The sequence below is a fragment of the Lissotriton helveticus genome, chromosome 6 (genome assembly GCF_964261635.1).
Source record: "Lissotriton helveticus chromosome 6, aLisHel1.1, whole genome shotgun sequence".
NCBI classification, from domain to species: domain Eukaryota; kingdom Metazoa; phylum Chordata; class Amphibia; order Caudata; family Salamandridae; genus Lissotriton; species Lissotriton helveticus.
In genome coordinates this window covers 1,849,891,854-1,849,915,423 of record NC_136067.1, presented here as the reverse complement: position 1 = coordinate 1,849,915,423, position 23,570 = coordinate 1,849,891,854, and the positions used below count along the sequence as shown (strand labels likewise).

The 23,570-nt window shown below is 44.1% G+C and overlaps 1 protein-coding gene across 1 annotated transcript in view; it reads right to left on the bottom strand.

Annotated features, from left to right (window-relative positions):
• CENPF (centromere protein F) overlaps nucleotides 1–23,570 on the bottom strand; it is a 421,242-nt gene that overhangs the window by 367,117 nt on the left and 30,555 nt on the right. The window contains exons 5-8 of the mRNA XM_078649780.1: nucleotides 22,971–23,062; nucleotides 18,127–18,397; nucleotides 10,700–10,902; nucleotides 7,832–7,957 (exon numbers count right to left, since the gene is read on the bottom strand). Of these exons, the coding sequence (XP_078505906.1) occupies nucleotides 7,832–7,957; nucleotides 10,700–10,902; nucleotides 18,127–18,397; nucleotides 22,971–23,062 (692 nt within the window). The remainder of the gene's footprint in view (nucleotides 1–7,831; nucleotides 7,958–10,699; nucleotides 10,903–18,126; nucleotides 18,398–22,970; nucleotides 23,063–23,570) is intronic.

Genomic DNA, 23,570 nt, shown 5'->3' with positions numbered 1-23,570 from the left:
CTGTCGAGCATTGGAAGGTACTGGCTCCTTGTTTGTGTTGGGAGCAATGTCTCTAGAAGGAAGTCTGCTTTCTGCTTCTCTTCGTCGAGCTTGAGCTTGAGCTCGAATGCTGCTGCGGCAAATTTTATCACCGAGTTGTAGGCCCCGATGTCGTCCGGCGGCGAGGGCCTCGAGGGGTATGTGTCGACCGCCTCCTCCGGGCTGTCAGTGTCGACATCTATGTAATCTACCTCCTGTAGGTCAGAGGGTGCCGACTCAGCGTCCGTCCTGCTGTCCTCTTCCTCCCCATAGTTGTAACTATCGTAGGGATTCTCGTACCCTTCTTGGTCGTCGACCACCTCGACGTCCTGATCTTGTTCCTCGGCGACCTCGTCGATCTCGTCTTCCTCCTCGACTACCTCCACCACCGGTGGCTTGGTCTTGTGAGGGATCGTGAAGGCTTTCATCTTAGCGTCGAAATCTTTCTTCCGCTGCATGATGTTCTCCATTTCTGCCTCGAGGCGCCTTCTCTTCTTCTCCATCTCGGCCGCGTGTTCCGCGTCGGATGGATCAGCCGTACTTTTCGGCGCTTGGTTCGGTGCCGAGCTTTTCGGTGTCGAAGTTTTCGACGTCGACGTCGAACCGGGTTTTGGCTCTCTGGTCGTCATCGTTAGCTTAGGGTCTTTCTCCCTCGGCGTCGATCAATCCTTTTCGGGGACGATTTTCGACGTTTTCTGCTGATCAGCAGCTCTCGACGCCGGGGACTCCTTCTCGGAGGATCCGCTGGGCCTGTGAGTAGTCGCGGACGCCGCCTTCCTTGGCGTCGGCGCTTTCGGGGTCTTGCCCTCGATTTTTCGAGACTCAGAGTCTCTCGGGTTCTTGGGGGCCGAAGAGTCTCCTACCTTATCAGAAGTCTTCGTGTAATCGGTCTCTACGACCGTGTAGCTGTCGTCTTCGGCGGCAGCGTTGTCTTCTTCCTCGGAGGACATCCCCAGGTCGTAGAGGGACGGAGTCGGGGCCTTCCCTTGCAGGGTGGCGTGCGCTACCCTCTGTCTCTCGCTCACACGAAGGGTCTTCGGTGCGAAGGCGGAGCAGGCGTTGCAGTCTCCGCTTTCGTGGTCCACCGGTAGGCAAAGGTTGCAAACCGGGTGCTGGTCCTTCTGCGCGTACTTGTGGTGGCAGGTACGGCAGAGCTTGAACGGCGTGTTGTCCATCATCGAGCGTCCAGGGGCTCCCTGGTCGCGTGTTCGTCGACGGTCGTCGAGGATCTCGATGAAAAACGCCTTCTCCTTGCTGATTGTTCGTCGATGAAGTCCCCTGGAGTCTTCAGATGACTTCTCCTTGTGTTTTCTGTCTTTTCCTTTCTTCTTTCTCCAAAAATTTCTGGAGCCCAAACGGGAACGATCCAGACCCGACCGCGGAAAAAAAGAATCTGAAGATGGCGCCCAAGAGTGGGAGCTTCCGCAGGAAGCATGCCGACGTCACCGGAAATACACCCAAGGGGGTGTGACGCCGACGCCCACCTGGGCTACGAAAAAAAAAAAGAAAAGACTACGAATACGGACCCAACCACAAGACCGCGGAATAATGCACAGCATAGTGAATCCAGAAAGATTCACGCTGCAAAAATTACAAATTCCAGGGAGCGCATTTTAGGACAAGTATTGTAAGGAAGACTCCTAAGAATAGTGGTAAAAGGGCAAGTTTCAGAGCTGCAGGGGCATTGGAGGAAGGGAACCTTGGGCAGGAAGCAATGTAGGAGGGGCGACACCGGACCGATAGGCATGCATCATTGTGAGCAGGTGCTAGACCGGAGGGAGGATCCGAAAGAGGGAGGGACTGAGGGAGGGGATAAAGAACTGAGCGAGGGGGGCCAGTAAAAGGGATGGGCTGAGGAGGAGGGAAGAGGAAGTAACCAGATAGAAGGGCAGGACTTGGGAGGGGAGAAATCATGAGCGAGGCATGCTTAGAAGGATTGACCACATGAGGAGGAGGAAAGAGGGAGGAACAGGAGAGGAGGGAGGAACAGGAGAGAAGGGAGAAATGTCAGATGTGGGGTAACAGCCAGAGCAGTCGTCCTTGAAGCAGGAGTACTAGGTTTGTTCTCTGTGTCGGCTCGAGTATCTTGTGATTCTGCACAAATCACTTATTCTCCCCTACCTGAAAACTGAATGTGCCCATCTGTAATGCAACTGGTGGTCATTTAAAGCGCTCTGATACCTTCAGGTCAAGTTTGCACTATATAACACTGCAAAAAAAAGAAAACAAAAAAGCTGCGTTGTGGGAGTGGTGAGGGGCGGTGGTTGGGTGGGTGGGGGGGAAGACGGGCAAACAGTACAGAAAATGAAGTGGAGGCAGCCAGCATTTCATGAAGCCCATGCATGAAGTAAACAGAACACTTAACACAAGCAAAGGCAGGCCAAGAAAAAACAGAAGGCTCTCAAAGTATAAATAGCCTGAAGAGTAAGAGCACATGTAACAGGGCAGTCCTCGTGGGATGATACTAAGCCTGTTCACCAATCAAAAGTCGGCAATTACAAAGGACAGTAAGAGGAGCAAATTGAAAAGATGGGCAGTGCCTAAAGCCCATATTCTTGGAACAGCATGTCTCAAAGAGGCAGTGTATATGGGAGACCTAAAAATAGCTCAGCTCAAGAGGGGAAAACTCTAGCAAGTCAAGTAGTTAAGACACATTTCAAAGAGGAAAACTTTTTTAAGATAAAGGTTTTTGAAAAGTGAAAAAGGAAAGTTTACAAAAAATAACAGCTAGTTTAGATATCATTTTAAAGAGACCGGGTCCAGGGAAGTACCAGCCCAGAGGTCAAAGTGGGCAGCATCTGAGGGGCACAACATGAACATACTTTTTTTAAATTTGACCAAAAAAAAATTCCCCAACATTATGTTAAAACGGTCCCTAAACAGTTACGACCGAATTTGAGATGCCTCCTCTGAAGAAGGGAGTAGAGACTCCTGTGCTGTGAAGCCAAGGGAGGGACAGACAGATGAAGAAGAAACAAGTCTTCTTGCCAGGGTGTCTGCTGCCTGAAAGAAATGTAACTGAGCACAATTGGTTAATCAGCAAATGTAAAGGCTGCTTGGAAGCCGGTACTGGCTCGAATTGATGGAGTCACTTCAAGAGTATTCTTTTTGAGAGGCAGTGTAAGGTGACATGATTAACTGTGGAGTGCATGATTTTAATGGACAACTTAAAAAAATGTTTGCTCTAGGAACAGTCTGCATACGAGTTGTGTCTATATTTGGAAGCACTTTATTTTATCTAAATCTTTTTGTGCACTTTATAGCAGCCTATCTTGTACTGTGTGTAATGAAAGTTTAAAATAATAACATACATATTCACAGCGCTTTGTGACGGGCTGGGACTTCGTAACACTAAAAACACACAAATCACTTTTCTCCATGGCACCAACAAGAATTGTATTTGGTGGCTCTCAGCTTATACGCAGAGATATCTGCAGTGATAGCATTAAGCAATCGAGATTTCACAAAGCAAAATAGTGCATCCCTCCGATTAGTTTAACTTCCATGTAGTGTTCATTCAAGGTATGTTCTTTTACATGCAGTAATTTGAAGGTGAAACACTAACAGAATAGTTTGCTCTTTTAAGCCACGCCCTTGACCCCGCCCCAGTGCTCACTGGCCCCACCCAATTGGACACAATTACAGTTACTATACTTTTTAGGTTTTGCCTACGCAATGCGTACGAAGTACGCATGCGCTAGCAAAATCTAATGATATCTCTATGTGGGGTCGGGTATCCGCCCCCTCCTCCCATTGGCTAGCTCCATAAATGGAGGCTAGCCATTGGTAGAGGGCTCTGTCTGTCAATCCCAGACCAGATTCGGGGGCGTTCCCGAGAATTTTTCCCTTTTGGCTACGTCACGCGACATCAGCCGAAAGCCGGAACCGCCCCCGAATCTGGTCCGGCATTGCCGGCACCTGCATCAGCCTTCCTGCTCGGGACGATTGCACAAAAGACGCTCGATAGCCCCTCCCTCCCGCTCCGTGGCAGCCCGTTTCCCTCCCTCTCCTCAGGCCGGCCAGCCGAAAGAAGCAGCCGTCCGCCTCCAGCCAGGGCCGCGCTGGGATTGGCCCAGCCGGCCGAGCCTCCACCACGTCATCGGGAGGAGGAGTGGAGAGCAGGAAGCAAGAGATCTGCCGGAAGATGTCCAGGTGAGTGCTTTGTTTTTTAGTTTGTTGCTTTGTCCGTGTGTGTGTGTCTGTTCCCGCCCCTCACCCTCCCGCTGTCAGTGTGTGGCCGTTCCCGACCCCCCTCCCGCTCTTCGTGCCTTTCCGCCCCCCCCTCCTCCGTTTACCTCGTGTGTGGCCGTTCCCGACCCCCCTCCCGCTCTTCGTGCCTTTCCGCCCCCCCTCCTCCGTTTACCTCGTGTGTGGCCGTTCCCGACCCCCCTCCCGCTCTTCGTGCCTTTCCTCACTAACCTTTCTCTTGTACCCGCTCGGTGCACTCTTGTGAGGACCCCTCACAACACCGATTCTGCCGAGACCGGCCCTAATCATGCGATCTGCCGTCTGAAACCAGCTCTCCCTCACTAACCTTTCTCTTGTACCCGCTCGGTGCACTCTTGTGAGGACCCCTCACAACACCGATTCTGCCGAGACCGGCCCTAATCATGCGATCTGCCTCCTCCCGCCAATCACACTTCAGATGCCAACCCCATCTCAGCCCTACCTAGAGATCCCTCGAGACAACACCCTGCACGGGACCTTCGCCCACCTAACCCTCAACTTCTCCCTCCACCAGTTCTGCCACCTTCTCTCCCACTGTGCCCCTCCCTGCCCGCCGAAGGTTCATGGTGGTCGCCGAAGCATCGCGGAACATGCAGGAAGTCGAGTGCGCTCCTCTTTAACAAGAAAGTTGTGAAGCCCGAAGCGTTCCTGTGGGGTGTCTTCCGAATCGACGGGGTTCAAGATGCCGCCGCCGCCGCCTCCTCTCTTCCCGATGGGGGCGTTCTCACCCGACCGGTGCCTAAAGGGGGAGATGTCACGGCTGCTCTCTAGAGGACGCCCCACGCCATCAGCTGACCTCTGCATGGATGTACATTGACCCGAGAAGAGGGCGCCGAGGATGACCTAGTCTCCTGTGGGTGCACGGTGTAGCCTGTCGGAAGACTTTATGCCCACCCTGCAGCATGGCACCTGTTCTGGGGCACCCGACAGTGCCCGAGCCCGAAGAGGGCACATGGTAATCATGCCAAAGCATGTGTTCAACCGAGGAAAGGCAGAGCAAGCGTGGGCAAAGGTCAAAACTGACAGATTTCTCAACGTGGACATGTGATTTACAGGTGATACAGAAGCCACAACACTCATTTACAACCATACACAGAGTGCCTCATGCCACCTCACCCCCTCTGTGCCAGCCTGTCTCCGAAGACACCCCCTGCTTGTTAATGAATGGGGCCGTGTGTTTTACAGGTGGCACTGAAGCCAAGCCCCCCACACGCACACGGCCACATAAACAACCCTCTGCTTGAAGGGCTGTCTGTCTGTGCCAGCCTCTCGCAGGACGGCTGCTCGTGAAAATGTCTCACTATGTTGCTAAACGTGTCCCTGCGATCTGAACACACATGGAAGCGTGCACTCCTGCCTGCATGTGTGTCTTCTCGGGTCAATGACCCTGCGATTCAAACGCACTTGGTGAAATCTAATTATAGCATCCCATGTGCGCTTACAGGCATTTGCATGAAAAATCCCTCGGTATGAATAAATACAAGCTAGGAAAAGGACCGTGCATTGACTTTCACCCGCCTTTGTCCCATTTCAATTTACAAATGTGGGAGAAACTTCATTGTTTGAAGGGTGCTGAGAAAGGAACGACGTAATTTACATTGCAAATGTAAATGACACCCATAGCGGATTCCGAAACCCTGTGCGACCTGTGATGACCGTGACGATGACACCGACGGTCAGGTAAGCTGATTGCATGGAGTACGGGAGGTGGTTGTGTGCACTAGTTTGTAGGTAGCAACTTATTATTCCCCTTTGAATAGACGCGTAAGAAGGAGCTTAAGCGTCAAGAGATTGAGAATAATATTAGAGCAAGAGTCCACTGTCCCAAGAACGCATTATTGCCCCAATCTGAGTTTAGATGAAGAGCGATTTTTCATTTGTAATAGCACACGTGCAGTTACAGGCCAGTATGGGAATGTTTTTAACGTTTATACAGAGCAGGATGTTGCTGGAAGCAATACACGTCCAGATAGAAATCGGGACGTACTTAATAGAGAATTAATAGTTATAAAGATCGATGACTCATCAAAATAAAGAGCTTATAGTAAATTGGGTCATTTGGTACCAAGACCAGTTACTACTTAACCCAGAGTGCATTATACCATGCATAAATGCACACAAATCAAAAATTAAAGAGACATAGTGTAAAATTCTGTTGTAAATAATGTGCTCAGGTATGTGTGTATTTGGTAAATTGTTATAATAAGCTAGAAGACATTAGGAGAGGCAGGGCTTCAAAAAACATGATGTGTTGCTCTGCTTTTTAGGTTTTGACTGTTCTGTTTAAGGAAAGCAAAACAAGTGATGGGTCGACTTCATGAAATAATGTCAGCCACCAGTAATCGTGTGCCCCTGTTGCCTGCTTGTGCCTCTGTGTGCCCCTGTTGCCTGCTTGTGCCTCTGTGTGCCCCTGTTGCGTGCTTGTGCCTCTGTGTGCCCCTGTTGCCTGCTTGTGCCTCTGTGTGCCCCTGTTGCCTGCTTGTGCCTCTGTGTGCCCCTGTTGCCTGCTTGTGCCTCTGTGTGCCCCTGTTGCCTGCTTGTGCCTCTGTGTGCCCCTGTTGCCTGCTTGTGCCTCCGTTTTCGTGCCCCTGTTGCCTGCTTGTGCCTCCGTTTTCGTGCCCCTGTTGCCTGCTTGTGCCTCCGTGTGCCCCTGTTGCCTGCTTGTGCCTCCGTGTGCCCCCGTTGCCTGCTTGTGCCTCCGTGTGCCCCCGTTGCCTGCTTGTGCCTCCGTGTGCCCCTGTTGCCTGCTTGTGCCGCCGTGTGCCCCTGTTGCCTGCTTGTGCCTCCGTGTGCCCCTGTTACCTGCTTGTGCTGTGTGGGTGTGTGTGGAGGGCTCTGTGTGGCTGTGTGTGTGGGAAGCTTTGTGTGGCTGTGTGTGTAGGAAGCTTTGTGTGGCTGTGTGTGGGGGGGCTTTGTGTGGCTGTGTGTGGGGGGGGGCTTTGTGTGGCTGTGTGTGTGGGGGCTCTGTGTGGCTGTGTGTGTGGGGGGCTCTGTGTGTGTGTGTGGGGGGGGCTCTGTGTGTGTGTGTCATTTGCGAGAGATAAAGCTAGTATTTATTTATGTTAAAAAAACAAATAAAAATAATGTCGAGAGCAATGCCAATAGCTCTAACTTTAACAAAGGCAAAACCATTGCATTGTAAATGCTTGTTTAATGTTCCAGCCTAAGAAAAGGCAAAAGGGCAGAACAGGTGAGGTCATGGCGGATTGTTTCAACGGTGTGGCACGCGCACTGGTTTCTAAACCTCGGGCGATAGACAGACATACTATGGAAACGGAGCATGCCCAGATGGGTAGAGAATGTGGCCTAACAGCTAGGGCGGTCCCACTCGGAGCTGGGGAATTGGGTTTGAGTCTCAGGACGGACACTCTACATTCTGTGATTCTGGGAAAATCACTTTATCTCCCCGTGCCTAACAAAAAATGAATGTGTCCGTCTGTAATGTAACTGGTGCTCATGTAAAGCACTCCAATACCTTTGGGTCTAGTTAGCGCTATATAAAACTCCACACACAAAAAAAGTTTCTCAATATATGTTTTGTTCATGACTATTACATGCAAATAGAGTCAAATAAACGCAGTCTTACCGCTTGGTACTCCTTGTCTTTTTCTTTCATTTTTTGTTCCATGGAGCATCGGGTACTTTCTGCATTTTGCCTCTGGCAGCCGAGTTCTTCGGACAGCTTTTTCACTTTCTGCTCCATCGAAGTGCACTAATGACATAAAAACAAAAGTGGGTCCTTAAACGCTTCACAGGCAAAATACTACAGATTCGACCTAGATACAATTTCGCCATTGTCCTGAAATCATTTTTCTGTTTCAAGACATTCAAACTCTCTTCTCCGATACGTAGGCTTGCAACTACCCCATTGATCCACTGGGTGTCACTGCTACATCAAGAATACCAGCGCTGAAGGCAACTTGTTTGATCGTGCACTTGAACACAACTGCAAAATAAGAGATGGTTTCAACAGTGGAAAATGCATTCTACATTTGTTTTTTTCTGACGTGCCTGTTTATTAACCACACCCGATGTGCTAATTTATTGGTAATGCAAATCGAATAACCAGGTTTATGTCCAAGTTAGTTTTGGCTAAACCCGAATGTCAGTAACAGAAGAGACCCAAACTATGCTAATCGTCAAAAATAAATGCTGAATCGAGGGAGCAGCGACTTTCCAATGTATATCAGTTTCCACCTTTTTCAGGTTCACAACAAAAGTCATTACCTTGGGATGGGTTGTTGGAATGTTTGGTGTAAGGCAACTAAACTGACCTCGGAACCACGAAACCCTATTTCAATAAAAAATCCTATTTAGGTGTGTTATGTACTCCGATGTACCCCAATCTAGGCAGCTACACAACCTTTTACCTACATTTGTCCAACCTTGCTCTGCATATTGGTTCTAGCATTGACCTCGTACCCAGTTATGTGCTGAATAAATGCCGATCGGTTTCCTTGAAACTAGATTCATTTATTATGCATGAGGACTCTTAGAAAAGTCCCTGCCCACAACTTACATAACAGCATGAACATACTCTGTGAAAAGGCCAAATTCATCTTCATCCTAGTGCAAAAGAACTTTGCAAAATCGCAGGTATTGTTCTAGGCTCATTTGCTTAATCGTACTCACAACGTAGATTATATAAGGAACCCAAAGCTATCTTTATGGTATAAAAGACCCATACCAACACTAGATAGGCAGAAGAGAATCTTCCATGCTGACACTAGACGCTGAGGTCCCGGCCTGCAGAAGCTACAACACGCAGCGGTCTGACATCCCTTGCAGGGTGTCCAACTCAAGACCAAGACGGGGTCCTTCATTCTCTCCCATCAGGTAATGGGGTTGCTCTTACCTAGGGGATTCTTGGTTCAACACCTATGTTCATGCTAGGTACACTTAGATAGAGTACACTTGATTACCGTCATGTATCTATACACCTGCATATATTCAGTGTTTTAGCACCATGGTAGAATTCCACATTTTATTTACTCTGCTGGTGCTTGTAATCTTATACATCTGTTTCTGTCTAATGGTTGTCGCAGCAAACATGTTTTATACTAGAATGACGCTGGGTGGCCAGGTAGGCAGTGCTGTGGGTCAGGTTGGCTGTGGAGAAGGGGGAGTTTGAGGCCGGTCGAGGCGGAGCGCAACGGGCAACGTCTGCGGGAGCTTGAGCCAGTGGCTGGGGGTGGTGGTGGACACGGTCCCGGCTACCCAATCCTGAAGATGATCCTGACTAACTAGGATCGAAACGTCACCAACTCCTCAGCGCAACTAATGTTGCCAAGCCCCTTGTGGTTCAACCAAATCACTCAGTTATTACATACCCTAATATTGTAAATCATTCTTCTTGAACCACAAAGTTCACTGTACATATTTCACATTTTTGTCACCTTGCGCCACCTCGCCGATTACACATTGTCACTTGCGTCGCCACATATTTGTGTCACGATCACAATTGTGCACCAAGTACAATTCGGGCTGCCTTTGCATTTTATGCTTACAGTGCTGCTATAACTGCTTCATTTGTAACTTCAAATATATGAAGCCATGTGCACATTTATGAAACATATTCGGAGTCTCCTTTCTTCTTTTCCTTGTAATGTAATGTACATACTTGCGTATCTGACTCCCTTAATGATACCAATTGAGATGATGTTGTTGATTTTGGAATCAGTCTGGACACCAATCTCTTAGTTTATGTTGTCTAAATGTGCATATCCTATGTATTCTTAGGAACTACACAACAGGTGTTTTGTAAAGTGCTCTCTTGTGACGTACTGTCGCTTCGTATTGCTAATTGTAGGGAAAGGGGCAATTTTTGGTGAATGTATAGTTACTTCTCTTGGATGAGGTCGGTGAGTATCTGACAGAGGATCACCGAGAGGCCCTGTTCCTTCTTGGGGAGAGGGGAAATGAGGGTGCGCCAGTTGGGATCTAGAATGGTGGGCATGGCTCCATTAAATAGACTTGTTTTTAGGTTTTTGTGCAATGTAAAGGTGTAAATATTTGAAAACGAACTGTTCAGTGCTCTGCGTCAGCTATATTTTCCTACTTCCAGGCCCACATGGCACCTTGGGTTTCTGAAATCCTCTTTCAGAAGGACCCTAAGCAGGACATTGTCCAGAACCACGCATTTGAGGTGCACCAGCTACAATAAAAACGTACACAGAAAAGCATGTTGGAATGATGCCTGCCCTTCATACAATGTGTAAAACCAGTTTTACCAAAAATAAGCGAATAAAATGAACTTTTCCAAAACAGTATTCAAAAAATAAGGAAACGAAAATGAGCTCTCCCATCAGAGTATTATGTACCAAGGATACCTTCAGGCAGCCTGCTCTACTCGTGAGGCTGCAGGGGCTGAAGCTCAAATTATAACTTGGGCCATGCACATCTCATTTGCCTTCACAGCCACAGGCTGAGAAGAGAGGCGCTTCCAGCTCCGCACCTTGGCAGCCTCCTGGTCGAACTGGGAAGCCATCCTCATGAGCTCATCTCGGCTCTTGTTCAGGGCTCGGTCTTTCTCGGCCAGTTCCGCCTGAGCCTTCTCCAGCTGAAGCTGGGCTTCGTGCAGCTTGTTCAGATTGTTTTTCAGGTCTTTCTCGTGCACTTCCAGGCGAACCTCTAACTCCTTCACTTTGGATCTGAGCTCTAGTGGAAAAGGAAAGATACACTGATCACAACACAGGTCCTACTGGTGCCCAACACGATCTTAAACACACAGAAAGTGGATACAGAACCATCAATGCCCTCTGCAGACACACTACAGCATGTATGATACAACTGCATGCCATTGAAGAACTGAAATCTTCATTCTCAGGGAATACTTACTAATAAAAAAAGAACTTGGCACAGAAGCTGAAAATATGAAAAGACATCTTTATTAAATTTAATAAGTGAGGCCACGTCACACAGAAGCCGTAGCAACTGAATGAGGTAGTCTGAGGAATACAGAAAACAGAGGCCTTTTATATGTTTAGGGTTACAAACTTCAGCATACAAGTAAGGGGCAGTCCTAGCTTTTGCAAGCATGCAAAAAATGCCTAACATGGACATGCAAGGTCTGCCAAACGACAAACCCATTTTACAGTTGTCCGGACCATAATCAATCATTGAACAAACCCAACATTCTTCTTTAGACAAGCCGGACAAACCCATAATAAAAGGACCACAACCCATATCATAAACAGACCATAAAAGAAGGAACAGAAAGCAGGATAAGGGGTGTGTGTGTGCATACCAAACTCTACAATGTCCTGTGCTTTGATCCTCAATCTTGATCAGCTAAAGGGCAGGAACTGGTTTAACAAGGTCAGCTTCAGGCAACAGGGTCAGTTCACTCAGGTCAAACAGGAGTCAGCATGAACTCAAGCTAAGGTCTACATGTCCTTAAAAGACTAGTTTCAGCCACAATCATGGCCTATGTGAGGGCAACCACAAAATGGCTGCCATACACAAAATGGAACCCATGGGTTCAGAATTCACAGAACCTCACCATTGGTCTTTATACTTGCACACATATGTAATGTATGTGAGCAAAACATTACAGTGAGTATTAAAAAGTACTTTTCTAATTCTGCGGAGGGATACACCAGATTGTGTGAGATTCTGAATATGCGGTACAAAGAGAAACCAGAAGACAAGGGAAACGGTCACTGGTAGCGAGCTTGAAACACGACAAAAATCATACTTTACATAGATAATAGCAACTAGGATGGGTACATGTCTAAAATCTAATAAAACAAGTGCAAACAAAGCCAAGAGGCGTGGGTTTACTGAAAAAATGCATGGATGTTTTCATGTAACAAATAGCACCTTAAAAGCCATACTTATGGCTTTGCAAACGGTTGGTAGTGGTGGTGGCAGTGGTGTTGGTGGTGTTGCATCAGTAGTGGCATTGGTATACAGGTTAGCGGCATTGGCAACGATACAGGTCCATATATTATGTTTCCATTAAAGCCTGACCTCTCGGCTTGGTTGGGGTGGTGGCGGTAGTAATAGTACTGATGGTGTGGGATGGTGGTTGATTTACCAGTGGTGTTGGCGGGGTAATATTGGCTTTACTGTTTATGTTTTCATGTGATGGCACATTAACAGCAGACATATTGGCCTTTACAGTGCTTGGCAGCAGTTATGTGAATTGGGTGATAGTTGTATTAGTGGTAGTTGTATTAGTGGTGGTACTGCTATTGTGTTGGTGGTAATGGACAGGCCATTTGTAGTGGTGGCTTTGTTAGTGGGGGAATTGGGGTCAATATTGATAATGTCGGAGATAGGTGATATGGCATAGCAGTGGAGGAAAATTAATACGCCAATAGCAAGACAGTAAAAGAGAAATGCCCTCTTGTGCTGATCTAAGATATGTTTGTCAATGCCTCAAGTCAGTGGGTGAAAGAGACTGATCCAAATAAGCCAATGTTTGAAGGGGGGTCACCCAAAGCCCACTCCATGGATATTTTAAACAACAGGTCTACAATGTCAACCATGACCTAACCATGACCTAAATAATTAGCATCCGTGTAAATCCTATTACAACTGATTCTGCCATCTTGAACCCACTAGTGACGGCCTCTTAATGGTGCGCTCCTAAGGCAAGTGGGGTAGTAGAAGTAAGTTTGTGGGAAACCAGCAGGAATATGGAACTCCAGTGTTTACAATTAGGGGACTGTAACCTATGTATTCATTTGCAGCTCAAATTACTGCCGACTGCAACATCCTGAAAGCAAACAGTAAGTCTCACAGAAGGCAATGAATGCGAAGATTTCTAATTTTTCACTTAGAAAAATTAATGCATTCCCAACTTATCTGCCTCCAAGACAGTCCACCTTCCTAAAATACCTCATATACTGGAAAGTCTCATGGAAGCAAGAGCACAACTCTAGGTCTCCCCTCACCCCGTACAGTCACAGCATTGAGTTTTTCCATAAGTATTTATTTATTTATAAAAAGGCTTTTTGGTTTTCAATATTAACCTTAACATACAGAATCCATGCCCCCACCGCCATTTCAAACCGTTCATCAACGTTATCCACCATAGCATTGTCTAAAGTCCTGAACCTGGCCTTTTGTGGAACCTTTAGGTCCGGCATACCAGGGCTGCTAACTACATTGTTTGACAAAGTGCGACTGAAAAATGGAGATTCAAACAAGCGTTTATTTTACTCTAAAACACATTTATGGGGCTATGGCTATAACAGTGTAGGCAGATATTGTAATTTGGTGCCCCCTTCACCGAGGGGCTAGAATCCACCCAAAGCCCTTGTGTCTATTAGTGATCCAAAACTTTACCTCCAGTATACTGTGCCGTTGTACCTCACCAGGTAACCTACTAGAGACCTGTAGGAATTACTGTGAGCATCTGCTTGTAGGAGCAAGGGCCCTCACCCAGCAAAAGGTAGCATGCTTCATCATCAGGCCAGCTCCTTGTTGGGCCAGCGCTGCAATACCCCCACAGGCCCCACAGGGGGGCACTTTGCCGGAGATCTTTTTTTAAGATCTCCTTGAAATGACTGGGAAATCTGACTAATCCCAGATCATGAGTGAGAAGATTGCACAGGTGTGCATTAAAATGGACTACAGATCTAAGAAAAAGACTACAGGGCCAGCTTGCGGGCACGTTTCTCACCAACAAGAGAGGCGTCAAATGATGCTTCTCGTAGAGCCATAGGACAGCGGGAGCCTGCACGCCTTCCTGATTGGTAACAGGGTATACGTCAGAAACCAAGCCGCACCCCTATGTCCATGAACGTCTCCAAATAGAAACAGCCCAGGTACCAGGTTACTGGCACTGAAATCAAACAAAATATTGACCGGTATTCTTCATAGATGAATTAAAAAACAAAAAAAACTATGCTCAATCCTTACAAGTAAAAGCGAACTCAAAATGATCCCAATAGGGTATATTCCTCAGAGTTCATCAACGGTGCCTATGCTTAAACCCATCCACACACTGTGCTTAAAGGCCTCAAGTGACCTTCTGGTAGGGGTTCCAGTGTAACTCAAAGGTTAGATCATATAGCCTTCAGATAGAAATAAGTATCAAAATGAAATGTAACTCAGTTCTTGATTAAAAGAGTATGACACTATATCAACATCCTTAATTGAAAAAGGAGTGTATGCTATATCACAGCTCATATAGTGTTATGGATGGAAATCAGTTACACTGCACTATCAAAGATCATAGTCTTCTAATTTCAGACCATAGGATGTCATCGTTCAGTCCATTAATATTCATGTTAAGCCAAAAAAAACAGTGCAGCTCTTTCTCAAAAAGTCTATTGATGATGTCTTCTCCCCCTTGTATAGTTTCTAGAATGACCCATCACAATAATTACAAAATGTCTACAGTGGCTCCAGGAGGGATCCTATCCCCAAGACGATTGGTCTACAGGGAGGTGGGTCTTGGTTCCTTGTGAATTTTGGGTAGACAATAAAAGTAGGCTGCCTCATTTAGCATAATGCAGATTTTTTGCTGTAATCTGGCAGTAGGTTCTTGAGTAAGGGGGTTGTAGTGATTGGTGTTACTCTGTAGTCTGAGGCACCGATAATAATCAATGGTCCACAATGAGTAGCGGGGGCACTATGATTGAGAAAACTCTCACCGCCTATAAACGTACAACGAACATCCAGGACCTCTTAGTACGCACAAGACCACAACACACTAATATTTTAGACAGTGTCACAACCAGCTTTTGACTCCCCCATGGTTGGACACTGTAGTGGGTGCCCCTTAACTCCGATAACAAAAGAAGTTGATTTGGGGCCAGGAAAGAAATGGAAGCTCCTAAAGCATACTAACTGCCAGGCAAAAATCTGCGTCTACCAAATTACATGCCCATTCGGTCCACGTAATATTGGCATGACTACAAGACTAATTAAGAACAGAATCAATGAACGTCGCAGCAATATCAGATGTCGTCGGACAACTATTAAAATGAGTTAATTTCATCATGTTCAATCATTCACCTGACTATATCAGATGTGTCATTCTAAAAAGTATGCAAGGGGGAGAAGACAACATCTGTAGACTTTTTGAGAAAGAGCTGCGCTGGATTTTTAGGCTTAAAACTCACAATAATGGACTGAATGATGACATCCCATGGTCTAAAATTAGGAGACCAAGATCATTGACAGTACACTAAATGATTCTCATTCATAATACTATACTAGATATGATATAGCATACACTCCTTTGTTATTAAGGATGTGGATACATTGCATTATCATACCTTTTTTTAAAATTAAGGACTGAGTAATATTTCATTTCTACACTTATTTTCATTTGGAGGCTATATGATCGAAACGTTGAGTTACATTGGAACCCCTATCCGAAGGCCACTTGAGGCCTGTGACCACAGTGGAGGGATGGGTTTACAGTTAAGAAATGCCACTTGATCATTTTTTAATAAGCATGAATCACGTCGACCGAGAACCAGCGTCTATGTAAATACATTGGACTCCATTGAATTCTTGATACCACAATCTGTTCTTTTCATTTGGAGACCAGGATCATCATATACATGAGGTTTCCTGCACTGTTTTTAATTTGACTTAGATCTGAAACCCTATTAAAACTATAGTTTTTTTCTTAGATCTATAGTCAATTTTAATGCACACCTATCCATCTTCCAACTCATCAGGGGTGAATCAGCTTTCCCAGTCATTTCAAGACGATTCTTAAAAAAAGGATCTCCGGCAAAATGCCCCCTTGCGGGCCCGTTGGCCAGCAACGAGAAAAAGCCTTATGATGAAGCATGCCACCTTTTGGTGGGTGATGGCACTCACTTCTATAAGCAGATGCTCCCAGTGATTCCTCCAGGTCTCCAGTAGGTTACCGGGTGAGGTACAACAGAACAGTATACTAAAGTTGAAGTTGTTTTCGGACAGAGGAGACTTATACTGGGCCAAAATTCCTCATCCTCCCACATTTATATGATGTTTGTTATCTACTCTATCTGTTCCTAAAAGCCCTCTGTAACAATGCTCTGCATCTTATTTTCCAGATATATTTTATTTGTTTACTTAGTGTCCGGCTGCGGCACTTTGCGGCAGTATCTTTTGCAAAGCCACACAGGGCAAGAGCCACCGAGCAGTAGTCCGGTGAGGGGTCAAGAAGCTACAAATGGTTCCCCTTGAAAACAAACAACATTAGGCACACTTATCCTTCAAATGACTGCATTGCTACACCTCCCCTGATGTTGGTGATGTATGTGAGTAGTTGTGGAAACCGGAGAAAATCAGTGGTCAATGGAAGAAGTGACTGGTTAAAGAGGAGCCATACTGTTACGTACAAGAGCAGACCTGGGGGCACAAAGCCTTTTGCATTTTAAAGGTAGCCAGATATAGTCACTTCCCATGGCTTACCCTTTAATACCATTAAGCCTAAACTTGCTGTCCTCATCTGATGGGTTTTGAAGCCATCAGTAGTGAAAGTAGGCCAGACTTTAAGGTTATGATACACTCTCTGCAGTTGTCACCATTTTCATTTTTCATAGGCCTGAACAACAAAGACGGCTGATAAGAGGTAGTGGGTGAGACAAGGAGTCAATGCTGGCATGACAAAAGGTGCCACGCACTAATCTTGGCATTTTAATAAATCTACCTCCATGGTACAGAGTGTGAGGAGGCCATGGCTCACAAGATGTGAGGCCTCAAGTGAGCTAAGATATCCCTTTCTCAACAACAGTAATAAATGGCATATTATAACCTGCACATCTCCGTGTAATTAATATGGCAAGTCTATTTTTTCATGTGTTCTGGTTTAAAAAATGGCTTTTAACCAGAACCGGGTTTAAGGGATTACATTTGTACAGTAGGTAAAATCCCATTAAAGAGGCCTCCTGATTAATAAGAGTTGTTTCCAGGAAGTAAACACTATTGTAACAAATGTGGTAATGTGAATTTATTAGACAGTATATTTATTATAGGACCACATTTATGTTCCCTACCATGGCATGCATATATGTGTGCAATACCAGTTGGTTAAGAGACAGACATACATTTTTAAGTGGGCTGCATTCAGAAACACTATTTACGTCACAAAAGATGGTGACAAGAGACTTAAACAAGACGACTTATTCTGACTACACATGCCTACTAAAATGTCCACAGTAATTCTTTGGACAGGTCTTCATGATCATACAACACCAGAGGTATAAATACTTTGGGTCCTCTGGTCAAAATCAGGCTAGCTATAAGTGATTAATAAGTCTGCCAAAGAACTTAAATAACATCACATAATGCAAACAAGCTAAAAGACCTCTTCTGGCAGAGAGCAACTAAAGGCCAGCTCAGCATCTAAAAAAGATTAATATAAAAACATACAAAGGAAGCACCTCCAGAAAGTCTTTAGTACCTGTAGGTAAAAATCAGCTATACATGTTAAGAGATCTCATCCCTATGTCAGACAGTAGAGGACAATCAAAAGGACATTGCAATTCTTGGCTAATGTAACAGTGGAAATGAACTTGTTTTCCATCTCAACGGTTAATGCACTACATGCCATTGGTTTAGAAAGGCTTGTCGGGCAAATCAATACGTAAATCCCAAACTTGATAGATTCCCAAAGGACTGGAGGACTATACAATGTTACTGATCTTTAACACCACCTCTTCACCATTTAATGCATAAACATTAACTATCTCAACCCGTGTGAACCTAGTACCCCCCCTTTTTTTTCAAGCAAAGAGAAATAATATGCTCTACTGATAAATTCGACAACCAATAAGGCACCATATTCAAAGGCGCCAGTACAACAGCTGCAAACAAAAATACAGTGCAGTAATGAAAGAAAACAAAACCTAGGTATTTTCCAACACTATCTTTTGAACGCCTTTATTAGGATTATTAAAATATGACAACACTATACAACATTACCTTGATTGAGTATTTTGACAGAATCGTTTGATTGAGAGTTCTCAGAAAAGTAGTCCTTCTGCTCAGTTCTGAATATTTGCTTGCTTGGAGTCCCTTCGCTTTCCCAGACAAAAGGAGATGGGTGGTATCCTCGCTTGAGAGGGGTTATCTGACTGCTTACTGGTGGACAGCTTGACGCCTGCTCTTGTTGCCAGGAGAACACGGAAGAAGATGCCTGATTTCGAGCAATCTCTCGATGGCTCATGTTTTGTGGAAGTGAAGGCACTACTTTCTGTAAATTTAATTTTAAAAAAGCTTCTAAATAAAGAAGATTCACAAAAATTTTCAACATATATTAAAGCAATGTTACTGGTTTAAAATTTGTCATGGAGAAGTTGAATATGGATTACTCTGGTTAATCATTTCACAATAAAAACTATGAAATAAGGGTGTGCTGAATTCATTCCAGGGAGATTATATTGACATTTATCTACTTATATTTTACACGTTTTGCATTTCCAACTAAATTATAACTTGGTTAATTCTTATATGATTCATAAAAACATTTTTTTTAACAAAAGCAGATAAGCTCAACAAAAAAAAGCTTTTTCCTTTGGAAAACTACTTTTTTTGTATTTTTAAACAGAATGAGTACACACCTTCATACCCAAACAGTGAATATATTTTCATTTTCTAAATGCACCCTAAATCTAGTTTTGCTACCTTTGTTCAGAGCAATTTGTAAGTTGTTATATTCCTAAAATGGGCCAAGTTAGTGTCCTCAGTAAGACATCTATTACTTTTGTTGTGCAAAAAGCAGATATGTGGTCCATCTTTTAAACTGACCCACTTCCATATCACAAATATCCTGATTAATTTGCTGTTCTTCATATACCTAGTTGGAATAAAATGGTTTTAAGCCCGGTCACCCTCTTTCAAAGAAATCTGGTTACACAGTACAAAATGTCCTGCTCCACACTTAACAAGTTTAAATTATCCCAACGAAAATCTCTTATTGAAATGATCGATCTTAATTATATAGACATTGGGGATTGTGTGCTAAAATCTCCGCAAAGCAGGGATAGCCTTATACTGCTCCACCACATCTCTGCTAAACTTCCCTCTTTTGATGAGACTTGGTTTAATTCACCATCTGACTAGCAGCCAGAATGTATGATCTGCACGTTAGTTGAGGGGCATTTCTTAACAGCTGTTTCTAATACAGGCATCAACTTAGTTGCTGCTAGTGATGTGCATGCGCACGGACACCTGGGTCACGATCAGTCTTTAATTCCTCGTGGTACAAGCAGAAGTGTTCCAGGTCAGCAGTTGGATGTGTCCTGTATATGGCAAAAACACAAAGAATACTAAAAGGCCCCCATAGCTGATGCCTCCTGTTTCATCGTCCACTCAATCTTGGCTTGACCACAATGAATACAAAAGACCTGGCAATCTGAGATATGCCAAAAGTCAGGTAGCAGAGAAAAATGGAAAGGCAGTAGAATAGTTATTAATATATAGAAGAAAAAAGAGGACCATGATAGCATTGAAAAGCAAAGGACACAAAAATATATAGTAACTTTCAATTGAGAACAAGAAATACCTCTACCTGCGTCTGGTGTTCCAAACAAGGAATTGAAAACAAAAGTTGTTGGCGCACTGATGTGATTATATATGTGCTATCAAGAGAAATGTCTTGATCACTCACAGACCTATGATCGTTGGATCCTAACAATCATAACATACAAAGCACCAGTACAGTTATACGGTATCACAAAATATTTCTGTCCAAAGTGTGCATTAGTGAGGGACGTTAAAGGTGGCAAAGCAAAAGTTTGAGGATGAGTGGAAGCCATAGTGAGTGGAAACAGTTAGCCACTGGCGAATATGCTATTAAATGAAAATGGAAATTCACACTTGCGCTTGGAGTCCGAGTGCTTACAAAAAGTATTACACGTATGTGCTGTAAGTAAGATTTAGAATCATGATTGAGGCAACAATTGCAACCAAGACACTTCTCAATGTGCGACTTAAAAATACTAACCAGAAGTCCCTACAAAATTCACCATGGGTAATATTGAAGATCTCCTACATTTCTTCTCTTCTAAAAAAATGTATTTCCTCGAAACATAGGACATTTTCACAAAGTGAAATCCAGTTCTAAGTGGGAAACGGTATAAGGTAATGCTGAAGAGGTGGTGGACAAAGTAGAAAGAAAAGGGATGAAGCTAGAGGGTAAGCGAATGGGGAACATGATGCCTATGCCAGAAAGCTCAGTGGCAAATTACAGTAAAGGGTTCAGAAGGAAAATGTAGTGGTCTTGCTTTTCTTCAATCTGTGGGAGTGTTGCAGGAAATTTGGCCGAATGCAGCTTAACCTGAGACAATTATATGTTGCTTGTCCTAATTCAGCAGGAACCAGACAGCAGAGATTGATTATCTCAACTTGCAGGATATATTCAGATTGAGTCCTGTAGAAAGCTCAAGCGCCAACATTACTCTGAGGCAAATACAATAGACAGCATGATGAATTTGATGTAGATATCAATGGGTAATCCGAGTAAGTGTTTAAGTCTGGCGGTCTTGTTTTGACTGCGCTGTAGCTTGACACTGCTGTCGTAGGTTCGGAGTCTGGTATTTGGAACAAATGTTTAGCACAGTCTAAAGACACTGATGGCTGCAATGAGTGATACTAAAATATGGGTCTGAACGAAAAGAACAAAGCATACAACAAAAAGACCTGCACATTAAATTGCCTAGATTGTCGACCAGTGTCATGTAAACAAAGTATCATGTGTTAAAGGGTTTTGAGAACCAGTGCCTCATATTTTTCTCCACTGAGTGCTAGCATGCTCTCACTAACTCAGTCCTTAATAGACTCATATTTCAATTGCCATGATTGTTTGCATGATGTTTACAGGCTAAATTGGGTCGCTGGTGTTAAGTTTCAAAACAGTTTGTCAAGGCGTGGCTGGCTGTATTGATTTTGATTTTAATATGAAGGGAAATAACAGAGCAGAAGGCCTGAAGACTACTGTAGAGTTCTTGGGAAGTTGAGAGAAGGCACGCACCCCAAAAAGATATGTAGTTCAAACACCTGATTATCTTACAGGGTGTAAGGTTTCCATATTCTTTTGCCGAGCAAGCATGATGTGGTGCCAGGAGTATTATCGAGGAAAACAGAGGCCAGTAAGTGTACGTTGGAGAGACTGATATGCTGTATGGGCTATGGGGTGATTCTTGTCCAAGATCTGAAGTGAATTAAGGGAGAATTAGTAGCAAGGATTTTTTGAAGACTTAAGTGGAGAATGTGACAAGAGAATTGGAAGCAATCCGATCAGGAAAATGGACAGTGGTTAGCTTAATGAAGGTAATGTCCTGTGAGATAACGCTTAACCATATCGCCAACCACCACACAGTCTTACGTTTTCCACAATATCCATCATCCAGTTGTTCTCTGCAGATAATTATCTTCTTAGTAGCCGATAACTCTCATCTAAGTGATGAAGCTTGCAAGCAAGATAAGTACTCAAACTTACATCTCAAGTGTCTAGTGTCAAGAGGGAGATCGTAAGAGTCACAGGCACTTGCTGTCGATATCACAAACTTGCTATCGTTCAAACATGCCCTAGCATTTGTGCCATAAGTTATAAGAACACTGCAAGTCAATGAGGAGTTTGTTTATAAGGTCGCTGAACTCTGAGGCGACTTGCGGTATCCTTTATATTTCCCCTCAATAGACAGTCCCACATGTCACCCTTCCCTCAACCATTTGAAGTTATTGGTATTTTGTTCTTCTTTTGAGACATTGCGCAGATGCAGGAATGTAGAATAAATATAGAACTCATACTGTTAAATAAACACACTCATATGATTTTGAATTTGTTGCAACTGCACATTACACAATTTAATGCAAGTTATTTCCAAAACATGTTGTGGGGTACACTGTGTGGTAAACTGCAGATAAAGTCCTGGGTACTGCTAGTTAACCCAGCTGTGCAATAAATGAACATACTGCCATATATGTCTTTTTACAAGCTAATGAAAATGCCATTCTATGGTGAAAACATATCAGAAGAGAGCTCAAAAGCTAGATTTTCTAATATCACACTCTTCACAGTCAGGGGCCATCGCATTCTAACGAATCTGCTGTTTAGTAATTATCCAGTAATTGCCTATCACCTTGAATGAAATTCAGTTGTACATATGGAAGGCCTATTACACCAAACTCTGCACATAACAGTAGCTCTAAGACCACCATGGCTAACTTTATCTTCCATTTATTTGACACATTAATGCAAATGGTTTTGCCTTGACATTTAGAAAACATGTTTCAGCACATGCAAATGTCAAATCTAGAAGACAGTAACTGGCATTTTAAAAACTGCTTCTCATAACTAGCATTAAGACTCCTTTTCTGGTACCCTGGAACCCTACCACTTGGGCAGTTTTATGGTAAACATTATAGGATTTCACAATTTTGAATAAGCTTGGCACTTACTGATCAATGCTTTACTTACCCAGGGAGTCTTCCCTAATTTAAAAAAAATAAAAAATCATTACCCCAGACTCCATACCAAACTGCCCTGGTTTGGGAAAGCAAAGGAGAGGCAGGATTCCCATCAATAACGCACTATTTGAACAAGGAAACTCTGCTAATGGACAATCTATGTGGCGCCCATTTTGCTTGTGGCATTGGAAAATCCAACCCAAGTATATAGGATTGCATGCATGAATCCTTTAATAGAGGCAGTCTTGTCTAGTTGATCTCTCAGCAGGCTCCGGCACAGTTAATGAAATTTCTAACCAATAATCTACACTAGTGAAAACTGACAATTAGAGAACTTTACAAGAGAGAGATCTTACTTTAGCCTGCAAGTTTTTCACTTCATCTTCCAGCTTCTTTCGTTCTTCAACTTCTCTGGTGTATTTCTCTTTTAGTTCTTCAAATTTGGGATCTGAAATACATTTGAGACAGAACTGTTAAAAAGTGTTTTTTGCAAATAAATGATATAACAAAGTCGACTGGAAAATGAAGGGTGGTCAAGAAATGAGGAATGTTTTTCAAAAAAAGTCTACAGGAAACGTAATGAGCAGGTGACAGAGCTGCCTCTCCACATGTATTCTCTGCTTTGCATGATGTTTTCCAAAAGGATCATTTCTTTCTTCATTTTATACCACTTTTTTTATTGCATGGTTGTATGTTATTCCAAAGACTCTTCGTTAATATGCTTCTTTTCTTCTCCTTACTAATTTCTGCTACCCCCTTCACCTAAAACCTTTGTTACACTCTTCCTACTTTCTTAACTGATCACCTGGCAGCCCTGCCATCATTCCATAAGCATATTCCGACTTAACATTCACACAATACAACCCCTTATCACATTAAAAAGATCGAAAATTCAAAATGCTTTGATTTTCTTGAACGGACAGTTGATTTTCTCTTAATATTGGACCTCAACTCAG